The sequence below is a fragment of the Penicillium nucicola genome (genome assembly GCF_028828085.1).
Source record: "Penicillium nucicola strain IBT 29836 chromosome Unknown utg000010l, whole genome shotgun sequence".
NCBI lineage: Eukaryota > Fungi > Ascomycota > Eurotiomycetes > Eurotiales > Aspergillaceae > Penicillium > Penicillium nucicola.
In genome coordinates, this window is record NW_026643134.1 from 949679 (window position 1) to 976645 (window position 26967).

A 26967-nucleotide genomic window follows, 5' to 3' on the forward strand; every position below is an offset into this window, starting at 1 on the left:
GTTACTCCCCTGAGCCTGAATTATACGAATGACTCTCTCTCTCTCCAGATGTCTCTCCTTCACTAGATGGAGTCGACCTTAACTCCATCAAAGTTCTATAAAATGCGGGGGTGACATTCTGTTAGGTAATGGTTTCCACTCCTCCCGTCCGGGGTAAAAGACGCTCATCTCTCTGAAAATCAGGGATCTTGGCCGTTAGACTGTCACTGGTCCCTTGATCGGCTTGGCGGCCTATCACACAGTAGTCTGTCTCAGGCCATTTGATTCGCAATACTTGGCATTGGTTGGAAGCTGTTGGCACCATTGTCACCGTCGGAGTCCCATATCCACCAAGAACGTTAACCGAGGTTTGCAGCAAAGAAATCAATGGGTGAGCTCTTGGTACAGAACGGATGCGGAGAATACTTTCACTAGCCTCCCCCGCGTTCGACTAACCATGCGAGATCGTGTGGCAACTTCGGAGGGTTCGTTACCCCAGTCCCGCAGACTCGGGTAGAAGCTCCGTTCTGGCGATCCACTGGGGTTGCGTTAGTTGCATTGGGGCTATCTACCTCCCTGTCTAGTCAATGACGGAACTACGGTGCTGTCAGTGGACTAGTGAGATATGAGATAAGGTTAGTGCAGATATCACAGCTATCATCCATCACTGCATGATAGCTCGATAGGATACACGACACGATAACAGAATACCAAGAACGAGCATTGACATCGTGTCAAGCCCTTCTCGTATAGTTGCTTGGAAGTGAGGGAATACTTGGAGAAATCCAAAATACCCGGCTCTAGACTGTCGATGGCGCGCATAGCCGTCGATAAGCTGGTTGTAGAGCGTGCTTACAGTTTCAGAGCTTATCTTGGCGTGGGAAGCTAGGCTGCAAAGTGCATGCATCGTTTCATTTCTCTCATTGGGTGGTCCCTGCATTTGAGCGAGGGATTTGCGCCTGTGGCGTATCATTTGTCAGAGGGGATGAAATGGTTCAATTGGAGATCTGGCGTTGTCATCGAGACTGGCCAGTCGATCTGTAGCCATAGGCATGATTGTTCGTAGCTGGGTCCCGTTGCTGGGGGCCAATGGCGGTCTACACAGGGTTGGAACAGGAAGAGCACATGTTTGCAGCAATTTATTCATTCAACAAAGTCTTCTTATCGTTGCTTTCGGTATCATTAATACGCAAGTGGTTTTCTGTTCATCATGGTGGGACGGGGTATCTTGGGCTTATGAGCTTGCCACGGGACCTTCACCGCCGGGAATCAACTGATAGATCTGTTAGTGACTCGTGTCTCTTACAAAGAGTGATGTCTGGCATACCATGCAGATGTTGTTGCCGTTCAGCAGGAGCTTGGGGAGCTTGATCTGGGCACCGGTGTAATCGCTGAGATAAGAGTTAGTATATAAAACAGAACGATACCCGCAAAATATCTGATCCATGTCTTTGTGGAGATCTTTGTCACAAGAATGAAAGGCTGCACAATTGATACGCCAGAGAGTGTCGACATTCCTGAGAGCTTGACCAGAACCACAGCTCGGGGAAGGGAAACGAAGTCGAAAGAACGCCAATAAAGAACTTACAATTCTGTCACATCTTCCATGACCATGTCTAGTTTCTGCTTAGCGTCTGATCATATATAACAATTCATGCAGGAATACTCACTGACGTAGTCATCGAATCCGAGAAGGGTTCCGGAGAATTCTTCATGGCGTTAGTATCACCCTCAACTGATGTTCGAGGGACCAGTTCGAGACTTACCCTTGTCGCCCTTCATGACAACCCATATCCGAGAGCCGACACACTTGTCAATGAGCTCTATCAAACGAGTTAGTGGGGTCGTGGATTTTCAGTATTATTGAGCACAAACCGAGAGGGAGGAGTTGAGAAGCCATAATTTTGAATAATTTGTGTAACTGATAGATTGTAAAGTGGTTCACAGTACTGATTGACTCCAAACTCCACGGTGTTGAAGTATTTCGCGTGGACAAGTTTGATATAGAAAAGGACGTGATCGTTTGCCGCTCGGCGGTGAGGTTGATCCGACACAACACTAGGCCAAATCTGGCTTAGTGAAAATCCCGAGGTTGATGCGCGGAGCTCCGACAACGAGCTGCTGAACTGCTTCACGACATTGGCTTCTTGTCGACTGCCTCTGTTCATCCACTACCACAGCTGCCAATTTTCCCCAACAGACCCTTCTTTGTCAATTCACTCTTGGGCTCTGGCCTGGTCCAGTATGCTTGTCAAGCAGCATGCCAACTCAGGCGAATCTTCTGGCAAGTCGGAACTCCCAGTCTGCAATCAAAAGTCTTAGTAGTCGGCTTGCCAGCTATATTTCTTGGGGTTCTCCGGGATGGAACCTTTGTACACTACGGTCAGTCCACTCAGCTATCTACTTTTCAGAGTCAAATGGCAATTCCTCTAACAGAACTACAGTAATGCCAGCTCGTGCACACGTTTGCTTTCGAACCCTCGATATGGAACCCCTCAAATTCTCCGCTTTCACAACCCCGGGCCGTTGAGATCATGCAAAGCACAGCAATTTTCTACAACCGTCCACCGACAGGGTGCGTGGGACGAAGAAGAGAAGGTCGATGTTAAGCCGCCTTCCAAAAAAAGCCTGTGCGCTTCGTTGGACTGAACAGGCAGCCGAATCGTGGACCCCCTACTCATCGCGATGTGGGTAGCGCGATTCGGGCGCAATACTATGCCAAACAAGAAGAAGTTGCGGCCAAGCAAAGACTACTTCATGCCAAAAGGATACGAGAAGCCTATCCATCGCTGAAGATGCGCTTTGAAAAACTTACTTCGATCGACTTCTACTATGATGTGCTTATAAAAGCGCAATATTCTGACTGGGATTTTGAACTTGAATGGAACGATCGCGAAACTGAACGGATGCAAGCTACGTTCAAGAGTGTTCAATCTGCCTTGACCTCTCCAATCGAAGAAGCAGTCCTTCGGGCCGAGGAACTCACCAATGAAATAGTCATTGAATGGCAAGCTTTGTCATTCTCAATGTCGACCCGCCTGGCCACCGAGGTCTCGCAGATCACAGGGGAACTTTTGCAAGCCGGAAATCTCACTCGAGCATATGCGGCTGCAATATATAGACTTAGACTCCGCGCGGTTCATCATGCTGTGAGTGAAGCAGAAAAAACAACTTCTTTTTTGGACCATGAGTTTTGTACCGTCGCCTTCGCTGAAACTCCTGATATGATCCGACAAATGGAAGAGCTTGGACGCGAACTTGAAAACTGGCAGCATGAGGTTCTAAAAATGGCTACTGTCCTTTTCACGCAACAATTAAACACGTCTGGATTATCGATCCTCGACATGAAAGACACAATTGAAAATGACTTTTTGCTTCCTCGGCAATCTGCAAGAAGACGAATCGATGAAATCACCTCTAGTATCAAAGAAACTCAGCAAAATTACGCACAGTTACAGGCGAAGGCCAGGACGATTTTGAATGACAGGTCTCACTTGATTTGTCAAGAGCTTTGTCGAGGGCCTAATCTTTCCCCCGAGACAATATCCAAGCTCAGCAAGCTTGGTCTTGCCATGCAACGTACTCGAACCTCCCTTTTAATCGCCATGCATCGACATCGTGCAGCCTGGCGAGCCATGGTCATGCAGCGTTACTCGGTTGGAAAGATTCGACTATGGGAGATGAGTGCCGTCGTATCGGGCTACGACGTGAGCAACGATGCCTTTAAAGAGCACATATTCGAAGCTTATGCTCTGGGTCCTCGGCATGGTGGAAAGCTTGGACAGAGCTTGGCAAAAAACTCACGCGGCATGGCTAAGGCTCTTCGTTCCAAATACAAGAACCTCCAAAAGAACAACACAGCTCGCAGCCCTCAGCACGATATTTACTTGCGACAGCTTGATGTAGTTTGGCCAATGGATCATCTTGAAGTCTTAGGCTGGCGGCTGATCACTGAAGCTTGGTACCTTTCACACACCCTGAACGGACTTTGCGGGTCATTGTGGGAATCTCTACCTAACAAAGGCCGGCGATTGTCGGCCAATGCAGTATATGAATGGTGTGTCAAGTTTCAATCTCATCGCGCAGATCTCAAAGCAGAGATGGACGAATTTTATCACATCAACTGGTTGCGCCTTCAATCAGAAAACAAATTGTACGCCCTGGGCGAAAATGTTTATTTGAGCGGTAGATTTGAAGCATTGAATCCAATAAGTCAAGACGAAAAACGTTTGACTGAATGGACTGAGCAATTCGCTCACATTTGCTCGGAGGCGTGGATTATGAGCTGTGGCCTGAATCAACCAGCCCAATTCTGGGAGGGTCTCTACGAGAAGCTAGAAGCTTGCAGGATAGCGGACAACGCTCTGAGGCAAGACCGCCTCCTGAATGCCCATGGTTCTGAAATTGCCCTCAAGAAACCAATTCTCAATACCCCACTACCTCGGACTGGCTCTTTCAAAACCACCATACGGGCCAACTTTGCTCCTCTGAAGGAAGTAAACAAGCTACACAAGAAACGAGGTGAAGGTGCCTCGGCCCCGGAGCCTCGTACACCTATGCTCAATGTGCAACCTGAAGCCAGGTCCAAACAAAACCAAACTCTTTCACGTCCACCTCAGCAGTTGCAGTTTAATACTCAAAGCGATGGCAAGCCCTGGTGGATGCGTTCGAGGAAATCAGAGTATGATTCAGCGGAGATGAAAGAAGCACGCACGATTGGGCCTGAACCCGTTGCGCTAGAATATGAGAATCCCCCAATTGCCTCGAGTAGAGACAAAGTCTCACGGCATTGGGGCATGGCTCAAAAGTTCCAAAAGATCTCCGGGTTGCAGAACGACGCAGATGTTCATCCACCCGAACAGACAAATCGTTTTACCAACCCAACCGGGAAAGCTCCCCTGGATGAAAAGAAATCTCAACCGCTCGCCGGACAGGATTTATGCCAGAATATATTCACTGGAAAAACTTATGCTTCGCCTTCAGTTGAGCCCAAAGGAGATGCCCCGTACCCTAGAGAGGTTCCTCTAGGCCAGGAAGGCACTCTAAGTGAAAAGGCATCAGCTGAGCCAAGCTCACCTGGTTCGATTCATGGACAGGAAACTCGCAAAGATGCAGTCTCTAAACACAGCACTTCGCGAAGCCGCATTCTCATGCAGGAAAGAGGACCACAATCCATTACAGATCGACGACTCCGAAGGCTAGAAAGAGCCATGTTTCGTAGAAGATATACCACCGACGCACGTTCTTACCAACCTGGTCTTCGGCACAATAGCAGCGACTGCAATGGCTCACTGCCTCAACAGCCACTTGAGCATGGCATTCCTGAACTTGTGCCCGCCGAGATCCATGAAACAGATTCAGTTGAGCAGGCGTCCATGGATGAAACTGTGTCAGAATCAGACATTGAGGTTGATGTCAATGACTCCGCGACGCCCAAATTCTGGAGCCACAGCTCAGAGTCAAGCCCGGTTGGCGAAAAGCTGATTGTGCATTACTGTCGTACTCTACAGAACACCGAGGAGACTGCCAAACATTTCCTCGGTAGCAAAGTTCTCGGTTTTGACATGGAGTGGAAATCTTCAGCGTCTGCATGGGACAGCATCCAGAACAATGTCTCCGTGATTCAAATTGCAAACGAGGAACGTATCGCTATTTTCCAGGTTGCGTCGTTCAAGCCCTCGCGTTCGTTGGAGGATCTTGTTTCCCCGACATTGAAACGCATCATTGAGTCTCCTGATATCACTAAAGTGGGTGTGTCGATCAAGGCAGACTGCACACGGCTACGAAAGTATCTCGGGGTTGATGCAAAGGCAACCTTTGAGCTGAGCCATCTCTTCAAGCTGGTCAAGTATAGCCAACAGAGCCCCAAACTGGTCAATAAGCGAGGCGTCAACCTCAGCGACCAGATGGAGGAGCATTTCGGTCTCCCTCTTGAAAAAAGCGAGGATGTTCGTTGTGGCGATTGGTCTCGGGCGTTGAGTTATCGCCAGGTTCAGTGTAAGTACTCCATTCCCTCAAACCCTACATGATCATTCTATTCCTAGCTTGACAAGTTCTAATTTGGACTTTTCTCGATTCAGATGCTGCAACTGATCCCTATGCTTGTGTTCGTCTCTACCACACCATGGAAAAGAAGAGGTTGGCTATGAACCCTATGCCACCTCGTCCTGCATTTGCTGAACTCAATAAACCCATCATTCTTCCTCTTGGGCAAGCTGTCAAGAGTCAGGAGGAGGAGGTTCAACTTTGAGTCTATTTCTAGATATATTTTTATCTTTTTTGTTATCTTCCCACTCTTTCGAAATGTTTCGAAGCACATACACTTCTTTCTGTTTATCCATCACTTTTTGTGCGTTGCCACTCTTGATAGCGTGCATCTGCTTCATTTGATATCCAATCTTGATATTTGGCTTTACCTGATTCCGCAACATCATTCAAATATCAGTAATTGGTATTAGAAAATGGCAATTGTGACAAGTACTGTGGGGATTTGTGGTTACTGTATGACTGTTGTTGAGGATGTGGCACTTCACGTTTATATCTCCCCGGAGTACTAGGCGAATGTGACACATCATAAGATATCAATTCATGAAACGGGTCAGAAGAAATGATTAAGAAGTGGGGTATATATTCATCAACGGTGTATAAACATCTATCGACTAAGCCGATATCTTCAAACTATGCATAAAAACCAAAAGAACGCTTCTTACCCATTCACTCAATACACAATTACCCTCTCAGAGGGAGAACCTTGGACAGCAAAACCTCCTGTCGACAGAGTGGACACTCGGGTTTCTCACGAACCCAGTCACGGACACAAATCCAGCAAAAGACGTGTCCACAGGTCGTCACACTAGGGTCCTTGAACTGTTCCAGACACAAAGTACACTTCCGCTGCTGGCCCTCTGGAATCCACGAGATAGCACTAGGATCTTCATCCAAATCATATAGGGGCACAGAGGCAGGAAGAAGAGGGATAGCCGATGGGTTCTGGATGGAAGAGATAAGCGCCCCGCCCTCTGGGCGAGACTCTTCACCCTCTGCGGATGCACCATCCTCTCCAGCCACACTAGCACCCAGCTTGCGAGCATGCAAGAATCCCTGCACTGCGATCTGAAGGACAAGCAGGACACCCAGGACTTCATACCCGATGCGCTGCTCGTTCTCATCGATCTTTTTTGTGAACACATAGCGCAACCTCCAGAGCCGTTTCGAGAGGTGATAATACGAGCCCGTAAAGTAGAAAGTCGCAATACTCAATGCGTAAATAGGTGACACAGATGTGATGGAGTCGAGATGTTCAAGAAGGTACTGCTGCATACGCAACTTGGTGAAAAACGGCTTTGGGGTGGGTGTAGTTGAGAAGGTAGGTTTATTCAGCAGGCCAGCCTGCTGCGCGGCCCGGAGCTGTGCCCGAGCAACATTGCGCTCGAGCTTGTTGCGAATCTTCTGTCGCAGAGCGGGTAAGATCCGCTGCAGTGTCCAGGGTACTAGGATGCTGCTGAGGATATATCCCACGCGTCTTCCGATAGATGGTAATTGGAGCGTGTCATCCTCTAGCTGGACCAGATCACAGTATTCCTCGCCAAGGGTTCGGTTGCCGATGGCGGTTGTTAGGGAGAAGTAGAGGAGCTCGGTGAGGTGCTTGATTGTGTCGGAGTAGGTGTGTGCGAAACGAGCGCCGCGTAGGGCTCGGACAATGCCTTGGGATTGATGGACTAGGCTGCTTGTGAGGAATGCATCCTTCTCGTGGGAGCGGATGACATCCGGGGATGTTGCGAACGGGTAGAAGTGGGAGGCCGAGGAGCTGAGGGCTGCGCTCGGGTTCAGAGCGATGTGCGAGTCGTCTTCGGCCATGATAGACGGTCAACGGATCGGTATTGGAATGTGACTGGGGATGCTATCTGTTTCGGGACATCTTCACCACGATGGACAATTCCCCGAGGGCCTGTCTGGGGTGGAGATGACTTTCCCCGGAGTCGGACATGCCTCGGCAGCCAGTCACCTGACAGGGCCGAAGAGGAAGGAGGTCACATGACATGACCTCACGTGGCTGTACGGTATTATTACGTGAGCCCCACCTGGACCTGGATTCTGCCGAATGCATCAAGTGGCTGATTTTATATTGGATCCCTCTCCCCTTTTCGTCTCCATACAAGGGTCTTCAGCTGGATAATTGTCCTCTGTCTTGTCTTAAATCTGTCTGATTGGTGACTGGTTGACAATTTCCGGGCTGCAAAGTGCTTACAATACAACTGGCACCCCTCCTGTGGATTATTCTGATTGGTACTGAATGTCGATCCAGCGCTAAAGATCTTCAAGTCTCCCCTGAGATGTGCTTCTAATTATACCGAATCCGACGCACTGTGGAGTTCCAGACCACCAGTGGACTCTTGTCTAGTCCACTCAGCGTGAATTGTTCTCGTTACCCTCTCCGCTTATTAAACTGCCCTGAAAGCGGCCTCACTGGCAAAAGTCTCAACCTCTGAACTCGCCCCTAGTCATTCGTTTATCCCCACGGGGTCTCTTCGTTGTTTCTTCCAGCTCTCGTCCTCTCTCTCTGATCAATGGAAATATGGGTCCTGATCAACACGCTCAACTGGATGCCTTTGGGTTGATTTTCCCATTGCCACTACGGATAGCTGCGCTTCTGGTTGCTGGTACGTTCTGGATCCTGCTTCTGGTTTGGAGAGTGGGAAGTCCGATACTAACAGAGGGGCAGGTTTCTGGGGATGGGGTCTCAACCTTCAGTATTTAGCAAAAGCGAATATTGTGAGTGACGTCGCTTGTTCTATCGGAATCCACCGGTGTTCCCAGATTTGTTCGAACTAACCACTCTCGATCTTCAGGATGTTCCTGCTCTCGTGAAGTATCCCGGCCGAACATCCTCCACCCAACGTCCACACCACACCGCGGTCTACCGCCTAGCGACATTCTTCACCATCCCCCTTGGCCTGTGGTGGGTTGTCTTCTGGCTCGCCACCCGCCGGTCCCCTGACCTGGTAGAGCGACTGGACTGGATCCCTCAGTCTGTTTTCATTATCCTCCTACTTATCCTTATCTGGCCCTTCAACCGCGTATCTCGCTCCGGCCGCATCCGATTCCTTCTTACTCTTAAGCGAGTCGCTATTGGTGGTCTGGCCGAGTCTCAAGATGGCAAGTTTGGTGATATTCTGCTGGCAGATGCCCTGACTAGCTACGCTCGCGTGCTGGGGGATCTCTACGTCAGCTTTTGCATGTTCTTCACCGACGGCCTCGCCGCAACCTCCAAACCCAACCGCGCCTGCGGCAGCGAAATCGTCGTGCCAATCATTATCGCCGTTCCCAGCTTGATTCGTCTCCGTCAGTGTTTGATCGAATATGTGCGTGCGCGCCGCACCACCAGCCGGAGGGAGACACAAAAGGGTAACCAGCACTTGGCCAACGCACTGAAGTACGCTACTGCGTTCCCTGTCATTTGGATGGCCTCGAAGATGCGCAACTATAACCCGTTGGACTTCCACGGATACAGCGAAATGAGCATGATGCGTCTTTTGTAAGAATCTTTCTCTCCTTCGTTTTATGTACTTCCTGCTGATGACCTGCAGGTTCATCGTGTCCTTTATCAATTCCGCATACTCCTTCTGGTGGGATGTTGTCAAGGATTGGGATATGACTCTCTTCTCCCCGGAGCGCCTGGACAACGACCACCCCTACGGACTCCGCCGATACCGTTACTTCTCATCCGACAAGTTATACCACTACGTCATTATTGCGGATCTCGCCCTTCGTTTCTCATGGCTCTGGCGCATCGTGCCAGGCTTCGGCTGGATCCCAGAAACTGAAGGTGGCCTATGGATCCTGATGTTCCTCGAAATTGCGCGCCGCTGGATGTGGGTGTTCTTCCGAACTGAAGCCGAATGGAGTATGTTTTCCCCCGTTGCTCCCTCCCTGCGCCGAACTTTTTCAGTCCAGCCACCCTTGTTTTTTTCTTCGAAGCATGACCACTGACATTTAGAACAGTTCGGAATACCCATGGCCCTGGTCCCGAAGACGTTCTCCTTGGCGAATACAACCACAAGTTCGACGCAGACTAAATTTGATATTCGCATTTGAACGCATCTTCAGGCGTTCGGGAACGAGAATGAGACACAGAACCCCCTTCCCCCTTTCTACCTACCACATCGGTTGATTTTCAAGACCATACGGAGCAGACGCTCTGTCTACCACCCGCATACCCCCACCCACCCAATGCTAGAGCAGCGATAGATGAGGCCTGGGTTTATCTTCTTTATTTTTTTGTGCGTGGAACTATTTCATCCAACGCCTTGTACGCCTATAGTTTTGATTTCATTTCAGAATCGTGTTCTTTTACACAACATGACTTTCAGTTTCTTTGGACTCTTTCGAGGTTGTGGTTTCACATTCAGCTCATGGATTCGGTGTTGAATTTTGGAATCCGCCTTTGTGGCAACCCCTATATGTTTCCTTTTTCTAGTCTGTCTACTGCCCTGATCGTTCTCCGTGTATCAAATATTTCTAGGATTGTTGAGTTTGACGTCTGCATCTACCCTTACCTGTTTTTGTCTCTTTTTTCTTACATATACCACATCTATCGGATCGAATTTCTTGTCTTACCCTTCTTTTCTTTGAATTTCTTCTTAATTTCTCCTTGAATTTCTTTTTGGGCCTTGACTGTCAGAAAGTCCGGTGGTGGCATGTACTATATAGACGTTTTGGGGTTGTAATGGTGACTGATCATTATGGTCAATCTTGAATAAGGCCTCTTATTTTGGGGCAGACGTGGTTCAAATCCGGAATATCATATTAATACATGACGATCGAGTTTATTCTCCAAAAACGAATAACTCTTCTTGGTAGTCGTTCCTTCACTGTGCGGTGGGCACTGGAAGTCTTAGATTTTGAGAATATGGTCTGGGGCGAGGATGAAAGGTATCAACAAAAACTCTGGATATGAACACCTTTGCCTTCGCTTAAAACCTGGAGTAAAAGGTCCCGAGGTGTTCACTCGATCCTACAGCTAATAAGCCTCCAGGTTTGATCAAAGTACGACACGACTCGAAACGCTCGTGCTATCTAACAACATTTTAGTTATGAACAACCCCATGGCATCTCAACAAAACTTCCATAAACCTCCCACTACGCAAAGCAGCATATATCTGAGCAATATTCGACCCAATAGTCTTCTTCCCAGAAGCCGGCTCGCCAGAGTCAAAGGTAGGGTGATCGATGACCCCACGGTGCATGGGGACAAGCAATGTCTCTCGAACAAACCCATAAAGGATCTTTGAAGAGGTACCAAGATATTCTTTCGTCGTGGTCTTGGTCAAGAATTGTTTCACTGTGGCTGTATAGGACTGAACCAGGACATCATCCATTTGCTTCATCCACTGGTGGGGACTGACCTTCAGGCCGTCCACACCACCGAGCTGCAGGATTTGTCCGAGTGATGAAGACACAGTGGTGGAGCTACGCTCGGGGAGATTCTGAGAACTCTTCTGTGCCCATTGGTCCATCAGGATATTCCACACACCCTTCTGCACGGGTTCAATCGATAGCTCCTGGTTCTCATGGCTGATCAACTCCTTTGTGATCCAGTCAACCTGTGGGCGGGCCGTATTGATGAATTCTAGATGCAATGCACGGAGATCAAGAGCTTGACAGACCACGTAGAGATATGTGGCAGTCATGAGAGAAAGTAGCTCGACGGTATCGCCCGCGTAGCGACTAGCGATGAAAGCCAGAGAGTTGAGACCCTGATTGTGCATCTCGGCACTTTGAACATAGTTGCTCACAGGGTGGGCGAGATATGCCAGCTCAGACATGTACGCAGCCATGTTTATGTCAATTCCCTTGAAGGCAAACGAGACGTCGGGGTCATCGAAACATAGGTTTGGCGGTAATCCATTGCTTAGCATGGGATTGATCAATTCAGAGCACTGAGCAAAGAGCATCTTTCCAAGCATCTGCATGGCAGACATGGTCTTTTCCATAGCTGATGTGACAGAGACAGCCTGGAAGTTTCCACCATGGTAGATTTCCTTGTTAGAGGGATCGACAATGGGGTTATCCGTTGTGGAATTGAGCTCGGTTTGCAATTGCTCAGTGGCCAATTTCATATCCTCTAGTTGGGGGCCAATCCACTGTGGTGCGGTGCGCCAGGCATACCGGTCTTGAGCGAGTTTGGCTTCTCCGCCAGGTCCTTCGTCAATTGCTAGCTTTGATCCTTCTAGATGGGCGAAGATGTTGGCAGCAGCCTCGCTCTGGCCGTTGTGAGGGCGAACTTCGGAAATAAAAGGATGGTAGTTGCGGCGGTTACCCATCATTGCTTCGGTTCCCATGGCTGTCAAGACTTGGGAAAGCAGGATCAGCTGGTTTGCCTCGAACATCACCAGACTGGCAGAGCCAGAGCTGAAGGCTGTTCCGTTTAGCAATCCTAGTCCTTCTTTAGGTCCAAAGGTGAAGCTTTTGAGTCCTGCTTCGTTCAATGCTTTGTTTGACGGAACTTTTTCATAACCGCTGGCCGTCGGACGCTGGATTAATATGTCAGGGTTTCCCTCTAGCGCACCAGCAATATATGCCAATGGCGTAAGGTCACCGGAAGCAGAGATGCTGCCACGAAGAGGGACAATTGGGGTCATATTCTTGGCCAAAAGGGCAATAATGGTCTCGATAACCTCAATCCGGACTGACGAGTGACCGCGCAAGAGGGAATTGCATCGAGTCAGCATTGCTGCGCGGACGGTAGATATTGGCATAATATGACTTTTCAAGTCATTTAGTGTTGTGTTTTCATGGCCAGACAATTGAATGCCCGGATAAGGGAATGCCACGGCGCTGTTGTGGTGCTGAATGAGGGCTTTTTGCAGAGTCTCATAGTCAGATGTGCGAGTGTTGGCACTGCCACCAAATCCCGTTGTGACCCCATAGACGGTATGGCCAGCCTTGAGCACTTGGGTCAAGAAGTCAATGCTCTGGTGGACGCGAGCTAGGACTTTCTGGTCATCTGTTAGAGACGGCTCGGCGTGGCACCTGTCGATGGTTGATTAACATGCTGACAGGGCGAGACATCCCATATATTACCTGGCGACTGCAAACACCGATTCAATGTCAAGAGACTGTCCATCAACGGTAATTTTCCCCTTTCCCTGGATTATCTTGTTGAAGTGCACCGAGCTGGAGAGAGTCATGTGTGTCAGCCCCCATGCCCGATCACTCAAGTACTTCTGCAGATCGTGTTCTGTCTTGTTGTACATTTCAATATCAAGATCGTCAAGATCAGACGAAAGTGAACATGTAATAATGAGCGGATGCTGATCTTTATGTCAGATCGATCGGACCAAAGGTGATGTAACGGCGGCCCGAACGTGGTCCCCGAGAGCATCTGAGCCCTAACTTCATAGATGTTGATATTCATCACGATCGCTACGCTCGACAGCTTCTAATCAACAAAGTCTCCATGCTTTCATGTAACTGGGTTTCCACTTATCTCGCTTCATGATTATACACTCCAACTTTGAAGGCATGTGATGCTGACAGCGAGATCCTGCAATTCGTGTGCCCAGGCCAAGGTTTCAACCCGGCATTCAGCCAATCAAATGCTGAAAGGAGGCTTGCCGACTTAGCTGGGCCTGCATAGAGTTCAACACTACTGTAATGATATGAAAGGAATCACAGTATTGACTAGCGGTGAGAAAATCCAGACTATGGATCCTTTGTTCGGACTGCTTGTCTCATGTCTCGTGTGATCGCACTACAACAAGGACGAACTCATGAAACTCTGCACGAAGGCTGTCCAGACATGACATATCCACGGTGCTGTTTTGGTTATCTTGAGAATAAGCGGCAATGGAAAGAAGGATCGAGATGGTGTGAAATGGAGTATCAAGACACTGAGAGATAGAGAGGCTCGGAGTACGATATCTTCTCTACGCGAGACATCAAAAGCGAGAGTGTCTGGTTCATGTATTGTTCTTTGCTTACATTGGCCTCTCTTTTTAGCCCGCTGTCTTGGTCTGTTTGTTGTTCTCTGCTCATTTTCAGCCTTCTTGGCTATAGATTGTGAAAGGGTATGGGGGCAATGGATCCCTTGTTTCATGCCACAATACGAGATACTAGCCCTGAATTGGTTGAACGAAAGTGCTAGCCCGTGTTAGTCGTTCTGGCGCCTGACATAAGAACCCGAACGAACATAATTACGGACTAGTGCCCGTCGTGATCTTCACACTTAAGCTTAATGGTCAGTTGTAGGATAGACTTGGAATACTAATAAGCACAACATGGATTTACAAAGCTCAATTATCCGAAATGAAAAAAAAAAAATTATATTCATTGACATCTAAAAAATAATAATCACCAAGACAGACCAGACTCGTTGACTTCGTGTAAATCTCTCGACTGGGCAAGATAGAAGAGAAAAAGACACATCCACAGATAAAGACCAAGGCGGACCAGCCAAATGGACTTGTAACATATCCGGGTCATGCTTTTCCTTCTACTTGCCTCGACAGCTTTTTGATTCTGACAATGACTCGCTCGCTTCTGCTTCTGCTTTCAACTTCGCATCCATATCGTCTCGCTCATAACATGCATGTCTTAGCTTTTTGCAATGTCCGCACATTCACTCATGAAGTACATCCATACATTACCACTGCTGTTTCAATAAAAGCATGCTAGATCAAAGTGATCTAGTAACTTTCAAAAAGCAGAACAGGGAATGTTGCAGAGTATCAGACCCTTACAGGTCCTTCTTGATGACGTGGGCCTTGGGGAGGGTACCAGCGCGGTCAATGGCAGTCTGGCGAGCGCCAGTGAGACCGAACTGGGTGGCAATTCCATCAACACGGTGGGTGGAGTTGATGTTCTTGACAAGGGTGAGCTGCCAGCAGGTGGCACCACCCTGGCGGGAGGTGATGGTGGAGGAAGCAAGGAAGTACTCCCAGATGCGGAACCAGCGCTTGCCGTACTTGGCCTCAACCTTGTCCTGGTTGCCCATCCAGTTCCGGTACCAGCGCCAGAGGGTGGCGGAGTAGTGCACACCAATGGTGTCGACGGCCTTGATCTCAAAGCCGGCACCCTCGAGACGGTCCACAACAAAACCGAGAGGAGTAGAAGCGTCGGCACCCGGGAAGACGTACTTGTTCATGAAGAGACCCCAGATGAGGTCCTCGTACTGCCAAGACTTGCGGAGACCGGCGATCTGGAGGAAGAAAGTACCGTTGTCATCGAGCATATCGTAGACCTGAGACAAGAAAGAAGAGAAGTGGCGGACACCGACGTGCTCGGCCATCTCGAGACAGGTGATCTGTTGGTATCCACCCTCAACACGGGGAGCATCACGGTAGTCGTTGCACAGAATGCGACTCTGGTCCTCCTCAATACCGGCCTTGCGGAGACCGTTGTTACCCCAAGCAGTTTGGTTACGACCAAGAGTGATACCAGTAACGTGAGCACCGTAGTGGACGGAAGCGTACTTGGCGAGGGTTCCCCAGCCACAGCCGAGATCGAGGACCTTGTCACCGGGCTTGACGCCAATCTTCTCACAGACAATAGCCAGCTTGTTATCCTGGAGCTCCTCAAGAGTCTCCTCCTTGTTGATATCGCTGATAACACCGGAGGTGTAGATCATGCGAGGACCGAGGAACCAAGCGTAGAAGTCATCGCCTCGGTCGTAGTGGTCACGGACCTGCTCCTCGTCTAAAAAAAAAAAAAAAAAGGGTCAGAATTGTTGCAATTAAACTCAAGCGGAAATAAGCTTACCCTGAGAACGAGTGTGCATAAGCATCTCGGGAATGAAGCCAAACAGGAAGTGCTTGAAGAGGCCGGTGGTGAACTTGAAGTTGGCCCAGTCGTGACGGTACTCGAGACACTCAAGGGCATCACCCTTAAAGTCAACCTCACCATTGAAGTACTTCTCGTAGAAGACCTCCATGGGGATCTTGCTCTTGCCGCGGTAAGTGGCACGGTCGTGCTCGCTGTGGAAGTTCAGGTAGTACTCGACAGGGCGGCCACAGTACTTGGCCTTCTCGGTCTTGCGGGGAGAAACGGAGGAAGAAACGGTCCAGAAGGCCATCAGAACGGGGATGGTGGTGAAGATAGCGAAGAAGATGGTGGTATAGAAACCTCCACCAACCTGACGGGCCAGCCACCAGGGCACCACGAGGACCAAGAAGATCATCAAGCCATTGGAGAAGCTGTCGCTACCGGGCGAATCGGCAGGAACGGGAGCATTCTTGATAGCTGGGTACTAAAGAGCAAACACAGCAAATTAGCTCCAGGTCATGCGGCATGGATAGCTGGACTTACCAAGGTGGTTGGCACACCGCAATCGAAGGCAGGCTTGGTCTGCTCGAGGGCAGCCGGAGTCTGAATAAACTCGAACTCCTCGGTGGAGTCCGGATGAATAGTCGTCATAGCTGGGCGTCAATTGAGAGGAGTGAGAAAAGAAAAGGAGAGGCCAGAGAGTAAATAAGAAGACGGGCAGTTCGGAGGGGGCGGTGTGGGCTAGACCAAGGTACCTGGAAGTACCTGATTGGTACCTGTTGTTCCGTGCGTGGATCTTTGAAGAGGTGGTACCGCTCAGGTACACAAAGTTAGTACGCTACTGCAGACACTGACGTACTGCTCAGCCTTTGTACTGTACATGCACTGTAGCTCTAAAGTCCAGCCAATTTGAGTTCTTTGGAATTGATCCTTCGATTTGTGCTATGGTGAAAGCTCTACCCTATGTCATTCCAGCCTATCTTCGGGCACGGGATTGGAGATCTGCAAGAGACTTTTGCTTTCCCTTCCCGAGCTCGACTTCCCCAATCAGATTCCACTTAATTCAGCCCCAATGATCAATTACATCATTTGACAGGAAAACGGCATTTACTTCTCAAGGTGGTACTGTCTACGTGGTCCCTGGGCTTTGGTGGATGATCAAGTGGATCTCGGGGGACTTCTGAAACAGAATGATCCGCGGTTCAAAACACATACAATGACATTCATTTCCAGACCCGTTGGCTGCACTCCAAGCTCCATACCGAAAGACGATAACATACAGTAGTAATATTGCATAATTTCTCCTCCAAAGTTCTTACAGAGTAAGCTGGAAGCTCTGGGCCTCCTCATCTTCCTCAAATGTGGGCAATAACTCGAGTTCCTGGGAAGCCTCCTCTGGGGTGTCAAAGCATCCAGCAGCTTTGCAGCGAGTCCACATATCCGAGTCCAGCGGAGGGGTACCGTACAGCTGCATATAGGTTTCAGGAGACAACGCCTCCGAGCTTGAGGTCTTTTGAGCTTCAGCATTCTTCTCTCGCAGGGTGGAGGAAACACTTCTGCCTTTGGAATATCCCAGAGTAGTGTTGGAATTGGCAGCAGCAGCAGTGTTGCGCATGGAAGAGGGATTGGTTGGGGTTCTGGTTTGTCTCTTAGGCATGAGCAGGGACGATCCCAGTCCTAACCGTGGCTTGGGAGTCGGGGCTAGCCGAGGAGTCGTAGCTAGCTGAGGTGCTGCAAGGGCTGCTGCTGCCTCGCGAGATCGAAGCGACGAGATATTCCGCGAGTGCCGGGTAGTCATGGGTGCCTTTGAGCGTGTGGATGGAGTTCGGGTTGTCTTTGTGGGCTCGTTATTGCCCGAGCTTTCGAAACCAACACTCTCAAGTTGCTTTAGGATCATCTCATCCACCATCTTGTCACACTTGGCTGAGTCCTCCTTGAATTTCCGTTGCTTCGCTGTCAGTCCATCACTGCCAATTTGCTGCTTTCCATACACACTCTCCAAGCCCAAGGCCCTGTTCTTGGGGCGAAATTGGGGGAAGTTTGTATCATATGTCACGTCATCTGGAAGATCCTGGAGATCTATATATTGTCAGAAGCGCCCTTCCATGCTCGAGGCTCTATTGGTGACCTACCTTTAGGCTTTGGGGGCATATATTCAATATCGGGGACATCGTTAATGGTAGAATCCTTGTGAACTTTAGGTTGAGCTTGGTGTACCACCGGAGACGCCTTCTTTTTCTGGGCGGTCGACTGTCGTCTGTTTGTCTTGATAGTACCAAACTGGCCCGGTGTTTGGTTATTTTTGGTTTTGAGATTGGTAGTTTTAGCACCTAGAGGAGCGCGGTTCTTCACTTTTACGTGCGCAATCAAGTCAGTCATAGTCCAATCCATGGCCGCAGTGAAAGTCTCGTACCCATCGGCGTAACGAACGCGTCCTTGCCCGGCTTTCCATTCTCTTTGGCCTTTCCCGTGCCTTTTCCAAATACGACGGTGTTGTTTTCATCGTTCAACGGTACCTTGAGGGTTCCTTTGCCTGGGGTCTTGGGTGCCAGCTGCTTCTGATTCAAGGGCTTGGCGGCCGCGGCGGTCTGGTGGGTGTTCACCAAGTTTTCTTGGTCTCGAAGGGCCAACATGGCGGCGAGCTGAAGCTGAAGAGGGTCATGCACTAGGCAGAGATAAGTCGCGTTCAGGTAGCGTGTAGAGTGGTCAAAACGCCTCCAGCAGTTCTAGATGCAAGTGTTGTCGAGTGGTTGCCCGTGGAGACGCGGCGATCCAGAGGCGGTGAGTGGCTGAACGTCGCAGTGGAGAAAACCAGAGCAGTTGGTACACAGTAAGTACCCAGTACTTGGGCAGTGGTGGAGCTTGGGCCTAACAGGGTGGTACTGTCTACTTGGCCAGTCAGCCATGATTCCTCCCCTTCTCTCCTCCCAAAACTCTCCCCAAGACAAGCATCACTCACCCCATCCTACACTCGCCCGGTTTCTCGCTGAGCGAAAGCCTGAACTGCTTTTACTTTCACAAATACATATTATCTCCCCCCTTTTTTCAATACCCTCAAAATGGACAAGATTAAGGAGGTATGTTGACACACCCCTGCTGGCGGGGTAGCTTGCAAATTGTCCGCCAAAACAACCCAACCCCTCACCGTGTGCATATCCGAAGATATTCATAGCCCGAAATTTCTGACACATTCTTGACTGGACATCCTGCTAATATGGTGGTATTCAGCGCATGGTCGCCCTCCGCGCCGAGGCCGATGAGGCTCACGAGCAGGTCGATGAGCTCAAGACCCGAGTGAAGACACTGGAGCAGGAGAACCTGTCCAAGGAACAAGAGATCACATCCCTCAACCACCGCAATCAGCTTCTCGAGGAAGAAGTTGAGAAGGCCGAGACTGCCCTGAAGGAGGCCAAGGATGCTGCCAGCCAGAGCCTCCAGCACGACACTCAGAACGAGGCCCTTCAGCGACGAGTGCAGCTCCTCGAGGAGGAGGCTGAGGAGAACGATAAGACTCTGCGTGAGACAAACGAGAAGTATGACCCCCCGTCGGCTCTATCACACATCGGTACTAACATGTGGGGTCAGGCTTCGCCAAACCGACATCAAGGCTGGTCACTACGAGCGGAAGGTGCAGGCACTCGAAGACCAACATGCCAAGCTCGAGGAAAGATACGAGGAGGCAATCAAGGAACACACCACTGTCAAGAAGGAGCTCGACGACCTCGCTGCTCAGATGGCCGACATCTAAGCTGGGTCAAGCTGAACATGTGTGCAGGGGCTTGGAAGACACTGGCTTGGATAAGACCTTCCTTTGCGTCCGGATTGTCTTCTTCATGTTGTAATTGTTTGTGTTACTCATTTCCTCGTGTTCGAGGGAAGTCTGTGCTTCGATAGCAATTCTTTTACCATGAATGGTGCATCGGTGTCTTTAACATTTCCTACAATTTCACTGCTGTTTGAACATAGCGATACCGGTGCTCCGTAAAATTCAGTAATAACCAATAGCTCCAAACCCATGAGTATATAGACATATGATATCATTTCTCCGATTCAGCTCCCCGGCGCGCCTTGGCCTTGGTCGACTTGACAGCGCGTTGCTTTCTTGCTGTTTGTCTGCGAATATCCTTGCTCTCGTAGCGGAAATTGCGCTTCTTCTTCCTGGCAATTCTTTCGCCTGCCTTTCGCTTTGGCTTCTTATCGTCCTCGGCTTCGGGAGCGGGATATTCTTTCTTCTCCTCAGTCTCCGAGTCCTCTCCCAACACGGCCTTCATCAAGCCTTCGCGGGACGCATCCATTTCCTCAACTGTGACTGTGGTGTATTTGTCTTCGTCAATATACTCGGCTTCGTAGTCGACCGCTGGCGGTTCTTCAATGCCGTCCCACGCCTCTTCGTCCTCATCTTCTGATTCGCTCTTTTCTCCAGCATTTTCTTTCATTTGCTTGAGCACTCTTGCGTGTTCCTCCATTGCCCTATTGAAGTCGGCTTTGCGATCCTCACGAAGCTAGAGACACATTAGTCGGGATTCAAGAGCAGATTCTGTAGACGAACGTACCTTTTTTCTGTCGTTCCTCTTCTCTTCTTTGTATCGCCTCTCGGCTGCCTGCTGTGCATTCTTTGCGCGCTGCAGCTTGCGCTTGTGAAATCCAGTCAACCATTCCTGGCGGTCTTCGGTGTTGAAATTGATCTCTTCCACTTTAGGTTGGGCGGGGAGCTTGCGTCGTTTTTGAGGAGGGCCCATTGTGAAGAGTGAATTAAGGTGGAAAAACTGAGCAAAAAAGTCCAGTCGTTCGTAGGTTGTTCAGTCAAAAATATTCGGCCAAGAAAAAAAAAGTTGCTGCGAAAGCTGAGGCGGGTCGGGGACTGTCGACCGCCTCCGAGGCCAAGTCGGACACCTCCCGTTGACGTTGGCAACATCACCGTCCACTCGACCCCATCCCCAGCACAATGCATCTGAGCAGGTTTGGGCTGGTTGCCCTCGGGGCTGCTGCTGTCAACGCTTTCCGTGATACCTCGCCTTTTTTCCTCGCCTCCACTTCGGAGTATGTTCCCAATGAACCTCTCCCGCTGCAACCAACTAATTGCTCGCCCTTTAGTGTCCTGGCGGACTCCGCATACATCCAGACTGGAGCTTCTCTCTTCGACTCCCTCTCATCCTCTCTCAGCACTTGCCCGTCGGATTACTATGTCGTTGTCTACCAACCGGGTGTGCATAGCACTGACTTCGCGTCGCGCAAGTCCGCGCCCCGCTTGGGTGCGAAGATGCTTGGCAAGGACAGCTCGATTCGGTCCATGATGAGCGTCAATGAGGTCGCTGGTCTGGTAGAACCTAAGCAGGTCAAGGGCCTTTTGGAGGAGAAGTGCAAGGCCCAGACTACCAGCATTGACGGTGCCTGTGAGTTACTTTGGTGGCCAACAATGGATAGGGCCAGTTCACTAAGAGCTTCAAAACTGACAATCACCTGTAGCTGGGTCATACCCCTCTTCTTTCAAGAGCGGACCTCGTATTATCGATGTCGAATTCCCCGTGCTCTCCCTCGGATCAGACCGTATGCAGCAGCTCTCTAGCTTCGGTATGTACTAGTTCCACTAAAGCCGTTGAGTGTTACTAACTTGCCCAGATGGTATTCTCTCCGACATTGTTGCTCAAATTCCCTCCTCGTCTAAGTATACTATTCTCTATCTTACCTCCCCGAGGGAGTTCCCCGAGACCGATTCCGTCATCTACGAGACCGAGGGAGACTCCTACCATGATGCCATCCACATGGACCTCAAGCGTGACTATTCATCACACGAGAGCTCGTCAGACAAGTCTACATCTCTCTTCGAGGAATATCAGTACTTCACTCCAGGTTCGTGCTTGCTGTCTGATCCAATTCATACACCTTACTAACCCTCGGTAGGCATCTTCATGGGTCTGATGGCTACCTTCATCTTCTTTGCGATCTTGTACATCGGTATCAATGCGCTCAGCGGTCTTCAGGTTCCCTATGCTGCATTCGAGAGGGATACCTCGGCTGCTGTGCAAAAGAAGGCGCAGTAATTGGTAGGAGTAGGTAACACATTTCCATTGCCATGTGCATTTGTGGTCAGGGGCAATTCTCTCGTATTTTCATGTATGATACATCATATTTCATTCCCAATCTGAAAGTTCGCTCGATGTAAATGCAGTCCTTGCTTGTTGGCGTCTGTAGTTCTTTTTTTGGCAACCGTCAGGTGACGGTCTCAGAGCCTGAGGCAGACTACTCCTTTAGCGTTGGCGTCGTTTGGTTTCTCCCCCAATTCTCGCTTACCAGTTCTCTCTCGACCAGCATTCCCAGACGCTCGTTGTCCTCACTAGAATAGCCGTCATTCGTTTGTGCTGGAAGCTTGTGAAGGGCTTTGTCTCATCTGGAAATCTTCTGACTGTGGGTCCTCACCCTGCAGATTGAGTACATTACAGCCTCAGCCAGGCCCAAGAGAGACGAATCGCAGTCGAGTTTGCAATCAGCTTCAGCAAGCCGAAATCCGCTCAGCATTCATTGATTCGATTCACGCAACACCTTCATCGCTGTCGAAGATCGACGGGCTACCCCGAGTGACCCGCACCCTGTGGAGAAACAGTTGATCAATTGTTTACGACCGTCACTATGCGAGTTCTACCGCGAGGGGCTGGGAGAGCCGAGCCGTCAATGCTCCTGCTGCTTCTCCTGATCTTTGCGATCGCCGCTCAAGTGGCTGCGGTGCCTGCAGACGATACATCGACGGATACTACCGATGCCGCTAGGACCACCGACGATCCCTCCACCACTGATAGCCAGACCACCGCTGCTACGACAACCAAGTCTTCATCTTCGTCCACTTCGACGTCAACCACGAAGGAAACCAGTACAACGACCTCTTCATCGTCGACTAGCACAACCATGGATACGACCACCACCTCCTCGTCTTCCTCCTCCACAACCTCTGACACAAGCACATCAACATCCTCCTCCTCCACAACAACAACATCATCATCATCATCAACAACAACAACATCGTCTTCCTCGACCACCACAGGTGCCGCGATCGTGACAGTGCCCCCAATAGCAAATGCGCCCTACATGCAAGAGAGTGCCGCGCCAGAGGGCACTGTATTCATCGCCGTCGGTGCCGCCCTAGGCCTAATCGGTCTGACCCTGCTCGCATGGCGCGCAATGATCGCATGGTCTGTGAACCGCTCAGTACGCCGCGCAGCCATAATCCACGCCTCTGAATCCAAGCGCCTTCTCCGCGGCAGCAGAAAGAAGCGCTCAGTCCCCTACACCGCTGCGCCAGCGGCAGACGTCTCCCTCGACAAACTCGGCGCTGCCACTCGGGCAAGCTACAAGTCCAACCGCGTTCCAAGTTCGAACAGCGGCCTCTTTTTTCTCCCCTACTGCTGGCGGTGGTGCCCATGGATCACATGCTAGTCTCAATGCGACAGGGAGCACAGGCAATCGCGGCTCGACTTACCTGCCCGCTGGGTACTATGCTGCTGCTGGTGGTTCCAACCCGGCTGTCGGCAGTGGCGAAGTGCCATACTCACCTACGGCTGGCCTGTCCTCGCCTTCATTGCCTCCTACCGGTGTCTACAATGATTCGCATGTCCAGCGTCACTCGCATGTGGGCGCTTCGACCAGTTCACTGAATCTCAACCAGGCGCCTCAGGGTCGTGCCCCTAGTGCGTACCTAGAGGACTTGTTCGAGAGCCATGTGCCCTCTCACAACTCGGGGTCTGATCGTCGGTGATAGCCTATCTAATATGCCGCTTTGATATGAAGGAATGAATCCGGCGAGTTCTGTTTTTCTTCGATCTATTTTTTGGGATCTTTTTTTTTCTTTGCCGATAAATATACTCATATGTCACTTTATTTTCCTTGTCTTTCTGTTGAAATTCTATTGGGCATCTTACATACAGTTGTATCATGACAAATTCCTATTAAAATAGCGAAACTTATACGATTTCATATAATCTTATGCGTATAGAATATCCTCGTTTCTTTCGTATGATCTTGCAGCATATAGAAGGTCTATGATACCTCGTTGGTCTTTCGATTTGATCTAAAAACGAAATGAGACTTCTGCATCACGATATATATTGAGGCCTGCTGAAGTCTATTTACCAAGTCAGAGTGATACCCAGTGAAATAAAATCTGTACTCGGCCTTCTTTTACACCCAACATGCTATAAGAAGCTCTATCAAACCTCAAAGGACTATTACTCTACGCTGGACAATAGATGCAGGGTTCAGATATACAAACCAGAAGACAGATCTCTTTACAGATTACATACGTGTGTAACTACCTTTCTCGAACTTGAACTAACAATATAGCATCAGATCACAAAAGAAGAAAATATATTGACTGATAGCATCACGCAAATGATAAAGTATAGGGTATCTACAAGAATCAGAAAGAAAACAAAAGCCCCCTACTCAATCCTCTTGTACAGCTTAGCTTTGCTAGATGTAGAAGGGCCAGAACAACAAGCAGCAGGCTTCTCTTCAGGGTGGAGGGAAGACTTGTTGAAGAGCTGAGAGGATTGCGGGACATCAAGGGCCGGGTTCTTCGTAAAGAATCCATCCGGCTTAAGCATGACGCTGATACGCTCCATTGGCATGACGGGGAAATCTTCAATGCGAGGATTATGGGTAAGACCGAAGGCTGGTTAATTTGTTAGTTATTGGTTATAATGGAGATCTTAGGTGATTGAGGGTTGCTTACTGTGCCATAAGACGACGTCCTCATTTTCGACATTATCCTTGCGCTGGACCCAGGTCTCGACGCCCTCTGCGCGACGACTCTGATTTGTGAACTCGCCTGCGGCATATAGTTCATCGTCCTGGTACTTTGTAACCCAGATCGGCTTGGTAGCGAACTCTGCGCGGCGGAAGCCGTGCGCGTTCTTGCTGACGAGCAGCATTTGGCTGGGGGCTGCCATGAGCTTGTACGCTACTGGCTTGTAGGTGATTGGGTTAGTGACGTTATCATTGCGGATCTTGAAGACACGGTGACGATCCACGCTTGTGTTTGCTGTGCCTGCGGTTTGCATCACGGTTTGCTCCGAGGTATAGCCTACAAGGTAGGGGTTCGTCTCATCCTCGGGCATAGGGACGCTGTCTTCATAGTAGATAGTGTTCTTGAATCCATCAATAGCAGGGTCGACGCGCAGCGAGAACATATGCTGATGGAATGGAGCCATAACTCCGGGGCCGACATTAGTTCCCCAAGGGACGGTCTGGCCGTTCTCGTTGTCGAAGGGAACGGTAGACAGGATGCCGGTGGCGCGGACTTCCAACTCCACATTAGCAGCCTGGTCGAAAATATAGTTGAAGATATATTCGTAGTTAGCCACGGTGCAGATCATCTGCAGGACCAACTGGCGATTGCGAACAACGGTAGCAGCACCAGATCGATAGTTGGTGTGCTTGTGCTGCAGACCGTTATCCTGTTCGTGCATGCAAACGACATTCTTCAACTGCAGCGGGTTACCCTTTGCGTCGTTACGATAACCATCGAAATACTTGATATGGCCTAGGCAATCGCAACCAAGAGCTAACTGGTTGGCGTTCATGCCGAAGCCAGTGTCACCGACATCAAATGCCTGCTTGCGATGGTACGGGGCACGGGGATCTATTTTCATGTTAGTCAAATTCGTTCAAAAGCCGGAACTAGGTTCTTTTTTCCACTACTTACCACCATAGGGAACTGTCATCTCTGAAACAGCCAAGCGATAGAACAAGTTCCGGTTGTCATATGTGACGTTATAGATAACCAAACCTTCACGGGCATTGAAACCAACTCTGAAGCGCCACTTCTGCCAGTAGACGGAATTGCCATCCACCGAGTATGAAGGTCCTTCAGGCTGTTGCACAATATAAGGCTTGAGATCTGTGCGAAGAGGCTCGTCCAATAAATCATGGGCGTATTGGACCGTCTTAACAGGCTTCCAAGGCTGGGTGGTGGTGATTTCGAAATCAGCTCCACCGGGGAGATAATCCATACGGATCAATTCATGAGTAAGTCCGTCGAATACGGGCGAGAACTTGCAAGGCAGAGAGTAGTGGTTGTTCTGGGGATGATCCGTTTCAACAATATACATGAAGCACTGGAATAGGCGTCGGTTCTCGGTATCGCTGTCCGTGCCATACATCCAAGGGTCGTTGCAGACGGTGACACCCGCAGGCAATTCTAGCTTCTCAATCTCGGCCAAAACGGCAGGGTGTCTCATGCACATTTCTTCAATGGCTGCAATTTCGTCGATATCAATTGGTCCCTGTAGAAGAAGATTGTCAGCCGGTCCCACCAGAATTGGAGTAGACTTCACTTACCTGAACCTCCTTTGGAAGTTCCTTGGCATAGACAATCGTGCGCTGATCGGCGTTCAGAATGGCCTTGTAGAATGCACCAGTGTCGAGACGGTGGAAGAGCACATAGAGGAGACGTGCTGGTGGTGTGGGCAGAGGCCGCCGTAGACGCTCGGCTTCAATGTATGCAATAACATCCTTCTTGATAGGTTCATTGACGTCGATACGTTTATAACGGAGTTCCACGCCCGGGAAGGTAGCCTCAAGAATGCGTACAGCAAGCTTGATCTCCTCGGGTGAGATAGGGTCGAATGGGTGAGGGCCGTGGGTCACCATGATGGGATTTGAAACAGAAGGTGAATGTGTCTCGGGGGGGGTCTTGGGGGACTAACACTTCACAGAGTAAGATAGAATATAGAAAGTGAATTTCCAGGAGGAGAAGTACAATGGGATTTTAAATATCTCGTCGCAAAGGGCCCCGGAGGCACCTTATCGCATTACCTAAGTCTCGCTCTGGCTGGACTTGCCTATTTGGGAAAGGATAAGAGTTGGAGAGGAGTGGGATGTCTTGGCCTGCGAGTATGGGGTAATTGTTCTGGTGGATATACAGTAATTGACGGTCAGTGATAGCCTCAGACCCTAGGCCAATCGCAACCGATATGAACAACACAAAGTTCAGCCTCGCCAATCTCGCAGCAAACAATCGTCAACAACGTGGGGAAACAATGGTCACATGACCCAGGGACCAAGACGATAGGGTCACGTGGCTATGGGGTATGGCGCAAAATTGGCCCGATGGGGTTTAGTGGCAGGTGTCTATCGATAACGATCAATGCTCCCCGAAGGTCCCGCGCATGCACTGACCGAATCTGTACAATATCTGCGATTCTAGAAGCATGCCGCTAACAGTCAGGGCTCCGT

General features: G+C 49.8%; 12 protein-coding genes across 12 annotated transcripts; 5 read left to right on the forward strand and 7 right to left on the reverse strand.

Annotated features, from left to right (window-relative positions):
• Positions 1-1213: 1213 nt before the first annotated feature.
• N7511_008894 (RNA-binding protein LSM5) lies at positions 1214-1879 on the reverse strand (the record flags this gene model as incomplete). Its single annotated transcript, XM_057131271.1, has 6 exons — positions 1214-1252; positions 1307-1370; positions 1568-1595; positions 1650-1688; positions 1746-1802; positions 1855-1879. 6 exons carry the CDS (start codon positions 1877-1879, stop codon positions 1214-1216), a joined length of 252 nt encoding a protein of 83 aa, XP_056979259.1.
• Positions 1880-2774: 895 nt separating this feature from the next.
• N7511_008895 (3'-5' exonuclease) lies at positions 2775-6229 on the forward strand (the record flags this gene model as incomplete). The annotated part of the gene is made up of 2 exons (XM_057131272.1): positions 2775-5976; positions 6060-6229. The coding sequence occupies 2 exons, from the start codon at positions 2775-2777 to the stop codon at positions 6227-6229; spliced, it is 3372 nt and encodes a 1123-aa protein (XP_056979260.1).
• Positions 6230-6708: 479 nt separating this feature from the next.
• Positions 6709-7836, reverse strand: pex10 (ubiquitin-protein ligase peroxin 10; the record flags this gene model as incomplete). The annotated part of the gene is made up of 1 exon (XM_057131273.1): positions 6709-7836. One exon carries the CDS (start codon positions 7834-7836, stop codon positions 6709-6711), a length of 1128 nt encoding a protein of 375 aa, XP_056979261.1.
• A 718-nt stretch (positions 7837-8554) lies between these two features.
• N7511_008897 (EXS domain-containing protein) lies at positions 8555-10055 on the forward strand (the record flags this gene model as incomplete). The annotated part of the gene is made up of 5 exons (XM_057131274.1): positions 8555-8639; positions 8702-8751; positions 8829-9514; positions 9567-9883; positions 9982-10055. 5 exons carry the CDS (start codon positions 8555-8557, stop codon positions 10053-10055), a joined length of 1212 nt encoding a protein of 403 aa, XP_056979262.1.
• Positions 10056-11066: 1011 nt separating this feature from the next.
• On the reverse strand, positions 11067-13235 carry N7511_008898 (aromatic amino acid ammonia-lyase; the record flags this gene model as incomplete). The annotated part of the gene is made up of 2 exons (XM_057131275.1): positions 11067-13011; positions 13063-13235. 2 exons carry the CDS (start codon positions 13233-13235, stop codon positions 11067-11069), a joined length of 2118 nt encoding a protein of 705 aa, XP_056979263.1.
• Positions 13236-14716: 1481 nt separating this feature from the next.
• On the reverse strand, positions 14717-16392 carry N7511_008899 (putative cyclopropane-fatty-acyl-phospholipid synthase; the record flags this gene model as incomplete). Its single annotated transcript, XM_057131276.1, has 3 exons — positions 14717-15675; positions 15739-16225; positions 16285-16392. 3 exons carry the CDS (start codon positions 16390-16392, stop codon positions 14717-14719), a joined length of 1554 nt encoding a protein of 517 aa, XP_056979264.1.
• Positions 16393-17056: 664 nt separating this feature from the next.
• Positions 17057-18374, reverse strand: N7511_008900 (uncharacterized protein; the record flags this gene model as incomplete). Its single annotated transcript, XM_057131277.1, has 3 exons — positions 17057-17820; positions 17874-18092; positions 18155-18374. The coding sequence occupies 3 exons, from the start codon at positions 18372-18374 to the stop codon at positions 17057-17059; spliced, it is 1203 nt and encodes a 400-aa protein (XP_056979265.1).
• A 426-nt stretch (positions 18375-18800) lies between these two features.
• N7511_008901 (tropomyosin) lies at positions 18801-19489 on the forward strand (the record flags this gene model as incomplete). The annotated part of the gene is made up of 3 exons (XM_057131278.1): positions 18801-18818; positions 18970-19274; positions 19327-19489. 3 exons carry the CDS (start codon positions 18801-18803, stop codon positions 19487-19489), a joined length of 486 nt encoding a protein of 161 aa, XP_056979266.1.
• Positions 19490-19778: 289 nt separating this feature from the next.
• On the reverse strand, positions 19779-20480 carry N7511_008902 (rRNA-processing protein RRP17; the record flags this gene model as incomplete). Its single annotated transcript, XM_057131279.1, has 2 exons — positions 19779-20243; positions 20295-20480. 2 exons carry the CDS (start codon positions 20478-20480, stop codon positions 19779-19781), a joined length of 651 nt encoding a protein of 216 aa, XP_056979267.1.
• A 206-nt stretch (positions 20481-20686) lies between these two features.
• Positions 20687-21782, forward strand: N7511_008903 (Ac45/VOA1 transmembrane domain-containing protein; the record flags this gene model as incomplete). The annotated part of the gene is made up of 5 exons (XM_057131280.1): positions 20687-20781; positions 20836-21134; positions 21208-21312; positions 21361-21591; positions 21643-21782. 5 exons carry the CDS (start codon positions 20687-20689, stop codon positions 21780-21782), a joined length of 870 nt encoding a protein of 289 aa, XP_056979268.1.
• Positions 21783-22368: 586 nt separating this feature from the next.
• On the forward strand, positions 22369-23488 carry N7511_008904 (uncharacterized protein; the record flags this gene model as incomplete). Its single annotated transcript, XM_057131281.1, is given in 2 exon segments — positions 22369-23104; positions 23115-23488. The coding sequence occupies 2 exon segments, from the start codon at positions 22369-22371 to the stop codon at positions 23486-23488; spliced, it is 1110 nt and encodes a 369-aa protein (XP_056979269.1).
• A 682-nt stretch (positions 23489-24170) lies between these two features.
• Positions 24171-26382, reverse strand: N7511_008905 (uncharacterized protein; the record flags this gene model as incomplete). Its single annotated transcript, XM_057131282.1, has 4 exons — positions 24171-24403; positions 24464-25372; positions 25436-26015; positions 26071-26382. The coding sequence occupies 4 exons, from the start codon at positions 26380-26382 to the stop codon at positions 24171-24173; spliced, it is 2034 nt and encodes a 677-aa protein (XP_056979270.1).
• Positions 26383-26967: the final 585 nt, after the last annotated feature.